This window comes from Beta vulgaris, chromosome 8, assembly GCF_026745355.1.
Source record: "Beta vulgaris subsp. vulgaris cultivar EL10 chromosome 8, EL10.2, whole genome shotgun sequence".
Lineage (NCBI taxonomy): Eukaryota > Viridiplantae > Streptophyta > Magnoliopsida > Caryophyllales > Amaranthaceae > Beta > Beta vulgaris.
Window position 1 is genome coordinate 3615736 of NC_079209.1, and position 8609 is coordinate 3624344.

Sequence of the window (8609 nt, forward strand, 5' to 3'; positions counted from 1 at the left end):
AATCAAAGTTCCAGACTTTAATCAGTATTCTTTTTATCAACGAACGCAAAGAACAAGAGTTCGAAAACAAAGATAAAGGTTGCAGATAATTTCTACATTATGAAAGCAAGAAACTTTAGTATATTAGAATTTACCTCTCACGACTCTGATACCATGTAAACACATATAGGCTCCGTTTGGTAGGGCGTAAAACGTTTTCCCGGAAAACTGTTTTCCTCTATTTTCAGTTTTACTGGTTGGCAAAAGAGTGTAAAACCATTTTCCCTTGGGGTAAAATTACTCTCCCAAGGATGGAAAACCATTTTCCTTTCAAAATGAAGGGAAAACTATTTTCCTTCTTTCTCTTGTACACTCCTCTCACTACCTCCTTACTTTCCCTTTCATTTTCCTTTCATTTCATCATTTTTTTTTACATCGAACCAAACAAGAAAACTAAATTTGGAATTGTATTTTCCATTGTAAATTGTTTTCCATGAAAATCATTTTACACTGAAAATATTTTACGCCCTACTAAACGGAGCCATAGTGTGAGAGTTGATGAAATTAGCTAAGCAATCATAGAGAGAATGAAGGTAAAGGTGTAGCTCAAATGGCGGCTACACTCCTTTTTAGTATGTTATCTTATTGTATGCTTACATGAGACTACTCTCCTTTATATACTATGAGATAAAATGCTTGCTAGTAATCCCTAGCTAGGAGGATTCTACTGCTAACAGACAGAGATATAAGACACCTAAGCATACAATACATGTGCAGCTCACATAATATTAAAACAACTAGTATAATACACAACCTGTATTATACTGCTTCACACTACTTATTATGAGCTAGTTATTAATCAAAAATGTATTAATGTTAAGAACTACACTTTAATGATATTTTGAAATGTTACATAGAGTACAAAAAAATGTTAAGGGAACTCTCATATAAAGAAATTTTCTAATTGTTAACACATCATTATAATTCACACTATAAAAGTATATAAATACGACTTTTTTGAAGAATAAAAAACACTCAATGCAATGAGCACCCGGTAAACACAAACACAATCCACAACCAGGCCAAAACAACTATCTTGATAGAAATGTATAAGTACATTTGATATCTTAAACCAATGAAATATACATACTTTAAATAAACATAAAATATCACAAAGTTGAGTAATAATAATATTTACTATGCACATGACTTTGGGCATTATATATAGAAAATAACCATTATATATTGCAATTATCATCACTCCCTAAACAACAAGACAAACCACAATGAAAGGTGAAATAAATAATTACCTAATGGATAGAAATCATATTAGTTGTAGCAAAGGAAATACTAAAGCAAGTGTAACAAATATAGAAACAAACATCTCAGGACATTATCCGGACCCAAAAACTAGCTAGAGTATCAAATGTGAATCAAAGGGCAAACTTCTTCAACCTCTCTGTAATCCTTGCGACTTCAGGCCTTGCTGCATCCTCCCCAATCTACACAAAAGAATAATCATACAGAAGAACATGTTTTTAATAATTACATTTACAAACTAATACACTAAGTTGTCATCATTCTCATATTGTAAAATTCATGTTATTATACTCATTTTTTAAAAATGATAACATGATTAGAATATTTAAATTCATATTTATACAATTTGTAAAAAGGCAATACCACAAGTTTCAAGAGTTAAGCAAACAATAAGGACCCCAAGTTTCCATTTTTTCACCCTTTGGGACCTATCCTTTTTTTATGCACCATTTGGGACCTGGGTTAGGAAATCCGGTAACTTAACACCCTTTAACCACGCCGGAGGTATAATAATAATAAAAAAACAAAAGCATTAAATATTCAGTAAAATCCAAAAAAGTAATCGTTACTTCATCAATGCATAAATACATGGGTTCCATGGAACAAATGAATCAGTTTTCTTCATCCAAAAAAAAGCAAAAACACCATGTTAATTCTTCCCAAAAAAACTGTATAATCTAAAACCCAAAAAAAAAAAAAAAAAAAAAAACCACAATTCAGTTTTGGGAACACATGCATAGTCATTATCTCAGGCATGAACAACATTGGGTGGGGAGCTTCAGTTTCTTCAGCCATTTTTTCCTTTAAAAAATAACATCTAAAGTCAAATAATGACTACATAAAAATAAACCTAATACCCTCTGTTGTAGTTACTTAATATCATAACAAAGTTCAAACAAACCCTAAGTGTTCATCATAATTTATAGCAGATACACATACAAATCAAGATAAAACCACCAGCAAAGTATAATCCAAACAAAAAAAACAACATGAACAAAAAAAATTCAGAATTTTGAATTTCCATATTTTCAACATCCAAAACCCGTCCAACTGACCCAACAAATACACTGAATTTCGCTAAAAAAGACAAGAAATAGAGAGTTTAGATGATTACCACAGAGATACAAGCAATTGTTAGCCGAATTTTTTGGAGATGAAGCTTCTTCTTCTGAGCACTTTTTTTCCCCTTTGAGAGAGATGAAAGAGAAGAGAGTTCAAGTTTTCTGAAACAGGGGAGTGGAAGGCGCCAAGTACAGGTAAAGTCCCTTGCACTCCTCATTTTTGAGGGCTTGTCAACTGACAATTTTTTTTTGGGAATAACAACAAATGATATCTTTTGGGGTTTTTACATTTATTATATTGTCAATTGGGCCAACAAGTTAACCAAGGTTAACATTTATGCTCAGAAGTTTCTTTTGGGTAGCAAACGGTGAAAAAAAAAAAGATAGGTCCCAAACGGTGAAAAACACCAAACTTGGGGTCCTTATTGTTTGCTTAACTCCAAGTTTCAAATTTGATTATTTTGCCTACTTTAAGTTCAGATTTGATTTGCTTATGAATGATCTCAAAAAAACTTGGGACACCCTCACTATATTGGTCTAAATTCAAAGTTAATAGATTCAATTAGTAATACAAAAAAAGTCATGTGTCTAATTATCATGAAAAAATCATGTATCATGATCTCATAATTATGAAAAACCTTTTCTCTAAAAAAAGGAAAACTGATTAAGGGAAAGAAGATAGAAGATTGAGTCTTTAAACAAAAAAAAGATAGCAATATTTAACCTATGAAATAGGGGATAGATCACCTATCTAAATCACCTAGGCCTGACATCAAAATTATATTTCCTCCATTCTTTTTAATTGCAACTTTTCCTTTATTTGGAAGTTTTATATAGATTGCAACGTTTTAAATGCTTCTCTCTATCTCTATCATATAATATTATGGTTCCCATTTTCTCTTTCTCTCTATTTCTCTCTTCTTCATATGACTTTCTAAAAAATAATATGCCAATAAAATATGTTGTAATTTATAAAACGGAGAAAGTATCTATAAACTTCAAAATACTAAGCAACAAAAGAATCATTCATTCAATTGGAGAAGACACATTAAAAATAGTGCGTTATAAAGGTAATAAATAGAAGTGGTATTATCTCTATTATATAAGTTAAGGGAGGAGGAGTGGTGTCCTCTTTTGAAGTGACTAAAAATACCCTTAATGATCTAATTAATGGAATGAAAAAAATTACAAAAGCAAATCATTAAAAATTCTCATTCCAACTTGCCATTTAAAACAAGTTTAAAATGGTATATGCATCAAATACTTCAATCAAAATTAAATGGACAAAATATTTATACCTTATAAAAAAAGATGGCATACATAACGTGCACATGAAAAGTCTGAACATTCACTACCTTTGACACTCTTTAATTCAGTTAAACCAACTCATTATTTTCGTTCTTTCTGTTCAATATTCATTCACAAAAAATTAATGTTAACAATCACTCACAACCTTTTTATTTTTTTACATTAGCGAATTAATATATCTAAATTCATCTAACTGTTGAATTTTTCACATTTAAGTTTAATCATAATTAAAGTACGAATGGAGTATCTAATATAATAACAAATTTTGAAATTAACGCACGCATCGCGTGCATATGAAGGCTAGTCTTGTATATTCTAAGTGATATTTAAGTTAGTCTCAAAAGTTATTTTTTTTAGTTGTAACATTTTATTTTCACGATTTGATCAGTTTACGTATCCCTTCGTTTTTTAAATATCTACTCAATTACTATAGATATACACTTTAAGACAAATTGGAGAGTGTGTGTAAAAGTGGATCCGCTTAATTTTTCTATTTTTTTAATGAGAGAGAGTGTGGAAGAGATATAGAACATGGAAGGGGGAGTGAGTGTGTGGGCCAATAATGATAAATTATTGTATATCTTTTGTCAAATGAGGAATATAATATAGAAAGTAAATATTTATAAAATAAATGAAAAAGGAGAGTGAGTAGATCTGTAATAAAATGGAGGGGGTAAATATTAGTTAAAGATCTTTGAGATTACTGGTTAACTAGTATGGTTTATATAAGCATTCTAATTTGCTTTAAGATTATTAGCATGGTGGGAGTACAAAAAAAATCAGAATGCTTATATAACCATAGTAGTTAACCATCAATAATAATTTCTTGGGGAACATCGATCTATAATCTTCAACTGGAGAATAAATTTAAGAGAAAAGTGAGAGCAATGAAGTTTGTGAAATAGTAGTACTGCTCAACCTTTAGTTATATCAAGTAGTTTTACACGAAGAATATATTATAATATATTAGTTGTTTATAGAATGAGTAATTTATCATGTAGTTTTGTGGAAAATCTTAAGAAAATGATGTAATTGTTTGATTGATGATGATATTAAAATTGACACTTTTCGGGAGGTAGAACTTCCCACGAAAACAGATCAACTCACATCCGCATACTATATACATTGGATATTTCGTAGGAATATCTACTTCTGACACGGTTACACTTAATCAAACAACATTATATACTTACTCTCTCGTTTTTTTTTTATCTTTCTCACTTAGAATCTTGGCACTATTCATACCTAAAGAGAATCTTCTAATTATTTCACAATTTATAAGAAAAAACATAGTCATGTGGGGTTTTATTTGATTCGTCTCAATTAGTACATTATTAATATTCGATCGTTATAATTTTTACTAATATATAATGAAAGATAATTAAGCTCAAAGAGGTGCTTTGAGAGACGCGCATAGAAAAGTGAGAATGATAAAAAAAAAAACAGAGGGAGTATTACTTACCAAGAAGTTATTATAACTTCCTTGAAACCAAATAATAGAATCCAAAAAGGAAATGGGATTCAACAAATCTTTAAAAAATATCTGAAATACGTACAAAACTCTACCAGATACTCCCGAATTTTTTCCTTGAATAATGCAAAAGTGGGTTTTAATTCCCAAAATATGCCCAAAAAATTAAAATTCCCTGCGTACCGTCCACGTAGGACGGCACGCGAGAAAATTGTTTTTTCTTTGTTTTAACCCACGGAAACCGCTACTCAAAGTAGCGGTTTAATTTTAAAATAAACCGCTACTCTGAGTTGCGGTTTATAAATATAAACCGCTACTCTGAGTAGCGGTTTACCTGCACAAAATATGGTAAGAAGATCAGTTTGCATAGTAAACAGCTACTCGGAGTAGCGGTATACAAAAAAAAAAAAAAAAAAAAAAATTTGGGCACTTGCAAACCGCTACTCCGAGTAGCGGTTTTACTAAAAAAAAAAAAATCTCGCGTGTCGTCCTACGTGGACGGTACGCAGGGAATTTTAATTTTTTTGGACACATTTTGGGAATTAAAACCCACTTTTGCATTATCCAAGGAAAAAATTCAGATACTCCCTCCGTTTCCTAAAGATCTTCCCACTTACTGTTCCTACAGATACCAAGGAAAATCAAGTTGTGTGGGGCATGGTGTGAGTAAAGTAGGAGAGAGAAAGGGGTTAAGATAAATAAACAAATAAAAAGGGGTTAAAGTAGGAGAGAGAAAGGGAGTAAAATTGAATTAATAATGTAATGGTGGACCATATGATAGTGACATGAGAGGGTAAATAGGGAAATTTGTTTTGCCAAATAAGGAATAAAGCAAAAGTGGGAAGATCTTTTGGAAACACACTTAAACGGAAAGTGGGAAGATCTTTAGAAAACGGAGGGAGTAGACTCCAAATCGGTATCTAAGAGGCACTATTACAACCAAAATAAAGGAAAATTAGAACACGATTGGTACTCAAAAACCCTATCAGATAATGGTCCTAAACTTAATTAGTATTATTTTTGGCTTTTTAATTATAATGCATCTCTTTACCTTGAAAAATAAGTTTTTGGTCTGATCATGTTTAATTAAGTTTGATCAAGTCCAATCAATTGAAAATATCAGGTGAAATCAGGGTTGATCAGGTATGATCATGTTTAATCAGGTTTGATCAACTTCAATCAGGTGGAAATATAAGGTCAAATCAAGTAAAATCATGACTGATAAGTTCAATTTATACTTGGATTAATATAAGCGTGGTGAAGTATAAGTTAAGGTGAAGAGAATGCAAAAGTGTGGTGCGTATCAATAAGCCTAATTTGGGATCTAGCATATAGAGTCCTCTTAAAAAGCTTCTTGGATTAATATAGGATGATTAGAATTAGATATTCATTTAGAAGAATACAATCTACAAAATACTAGAATAATTAAAGTTGAAAATAAAATCAATTCAAACAAAAATTGTACCCAAAAAAAACTCAATCATGTTTATCCAGATAGCAACAGTCCTAATCAAGAATTCTAATAAAGTATGAGATTTACCTTTGCATGAATACTGTGAAAAACAGTGGTCCCAACAACAGAATAACTAGCATTAACAACCTCAGCATGTTCCTCAAGAACTATACGAATTGCTTCAGTGAAAACAAACTCACATTCCAGCCCAGTTACCAATATCACTTCTAAAGCACTTCCCTTTACATGTACCTCAATTTGGACCGGTGAATTTAAAGAGTAACCTTTTCTGCTACTTAATTTACCATTAACATCAACCAAATGATCCTTCTTTTGCTTCAATTCTGCTATAATTTCTTCCTTTTGCTTTATATATTTCGTCGCTTCGTCTATCTGATCAGACAAGGTTAAAGACTCCTGCAAAAAAAACCACCAGGATAGTTAAGATAATACTAATTGTTTTAGTGATATATAATTACGTTAATGTAGGTTGAGGGAGAAAAAAAGACCCTTGAAGAAGAAGCATGATGATGAACAATGGAGTTGAGTTGAGAGCAAAGGCATTTCATGTAGTTTCTTCTGTTTTTTTCTATGATTTTTCTATCTGGTTTGGAGGAAGATTTAGATGATTTGTTGGTGTTCATGGTTAATAGATTTGGTGTGACTTTTGCCCTAAATAATTGTGTACTGATGAGTTTCTCCTAGCCACTCGCTATATGTAGGGAGGAAAAGGACTGTACGTTTAAAGGAATGGAAAGCACAATAATGGGATCGAAGTACTAATTGATAATGAGGCAAAGAATTATTAAAGAAAGCAAAAAAGTTTAAAAGGGGATGCATGGTAGGACTAACCATATGAACGAAGTACTAACCGAGCACTTGGTATCGTACTAATAGTTGTTTTCTTCCTAGAACATCCAGTTTAGACTTTCGGGAGTAGCACCAATTTGTATGGGGTGGGACCATGGGAGAGGGGTTGGGGTGTAGTATCTAGACATGGCTACAGCCGGGGTTGGGCCGGTTTCGAACTTGTTTGTAGGTTGGCCCGGTTTCGAACTTGTTCGTAGGTCGGGCCGGTTTAGCTCTACATGAACCTAAACTAGACTAGTTAGTTGCTCGGTCCTGTTCAGTCCGGTTCAGAGCTCGGCCGGGATGGGCCGTATAGGTTTGGCCCACCGGTTAAGTGTGCTTTTTTTGCATAAATGAAAATATGTTTTTATTTTTAAATTTAAATTGCATATAGTATTTACAATAAATAATTTTCGACAGCGTTCATATACACTTGTGTTTTTGATAATTAGGCCGAGGATGAAAAACTTTTATGCATTTTATCGACCAGTTTCGTGGGCCGGTACATGATTAAATATTGTTCACAGTCCGATTCATGGTTGTATACTATTCACAATCCGGTTCGGGGCTGAGTGTGGTTAACGGTCCAATTCAAAGCTAGGGTCGGTTTCCTCACCCCATCAATTTGGCCCATTCGGACACGTTCGGTTGTCGTATTATGAGTCGATTCAGGCCATTCATTTGTCCGTTCAATCCGAGACGTTAATCTTGTGGGCCGGTTCAAAATGGGACTCGTTAATCCCATCCAATCGCCACCTTTGTTAATATTGGTTTGGGCTTTGTTTAAGATAGATAACCTAATTCACATATTTGTACCTTAAATAGGGGCAAAATCAGAAAATTATTTTAGAGGGACCAAAAAATATAATATGTGTTTTTAAAGGAGGGCAATTTTATAAAAATCCTAATTTATTTAAATAATTTACATTTTCATCCTTAATTTTTAGAAAAATTCAAAAGTTGATCAGGACAGCAGCCCCCACCTATCTCCGTGATGTTGGAAGACTGCTTAAGAAATAAGAATATATGTCTGGGCTTTGCTTGAGTAGTATTTATTTATCTCATTTATCTATTATTCCCTTTTTATTATTTTAGTTGTTGCATTTATTATAAACAATCAATATTCACTTAGCTTCTACTATTTATTTCTTGTTATGAGGGTGAATTT

At 32.2% G+C, this 8609-nt stretch overlaps 1 protein-coding gene across 2 annotated transcripts; it reads right to left on the reverse strand.

The window, feature by feature from the left end:
• Positions 1-1161: 1161 nt before the first annotated feature.
• LOC104900696 (transcription factor bHLH162) lies at positions 1162-7358 on the reverse strand. Of its 2 annotated transcripts, XM_010688187.4 has the most exons (4): positions 7102-7358; positions 6680-7009; positions 2414-2485; positions 1162-1481 (listed from the first exon to the last, which is right to left on the reverse strand). In XM_010688187.4, exons 1-4 carry the CDS (start codon positions 7234-7236, stop codon positions 1413-1415), a joined length of 606 nt encoding a protein of 201 aa, XP_010686489.1. In that variant the 5' UTR covers positions 7237-7358; the 3' UTR covers positions 1162-1412. The 2 variants fall into 2 exon arrangements, with proteins under 2 accessions (XP_010686489.1, XP_010686490.1); XM_010688188.4 differs by lacking the exon at positions 2414-2485 and having other exon boundaries at positions 1175-1481; positions 7102-7355.
• Between the last annotated feature and the right edge of the window lie 1251 nt (positions 7359-8609).

Bases quoted from the DNA above. Each gene is read 5' to 3' on its own strand.
- LOC104900696 (XM_010688187.4), bottom strand. From the start codon at position 7,236: ATGAACACCAACAAATCATCTAAATCTTCCTCCAAACCAGATAGAAAA. The intron at 7,010-7,101 runs GTCTTTTTTTCT...TTTTTTTTGCAG, and splicing joins ATCATGCTTCTTCTTCAAGG to GAGTCTTTAACCTTGTCTGA. The intron at 1,482-2,413 runs GTAATCATCTAA...TCTTTTGTGTAG, and splicing joins CAATTGCTTGTATCTCTGTG to ATTGGGGAGGATGCAGCAAG.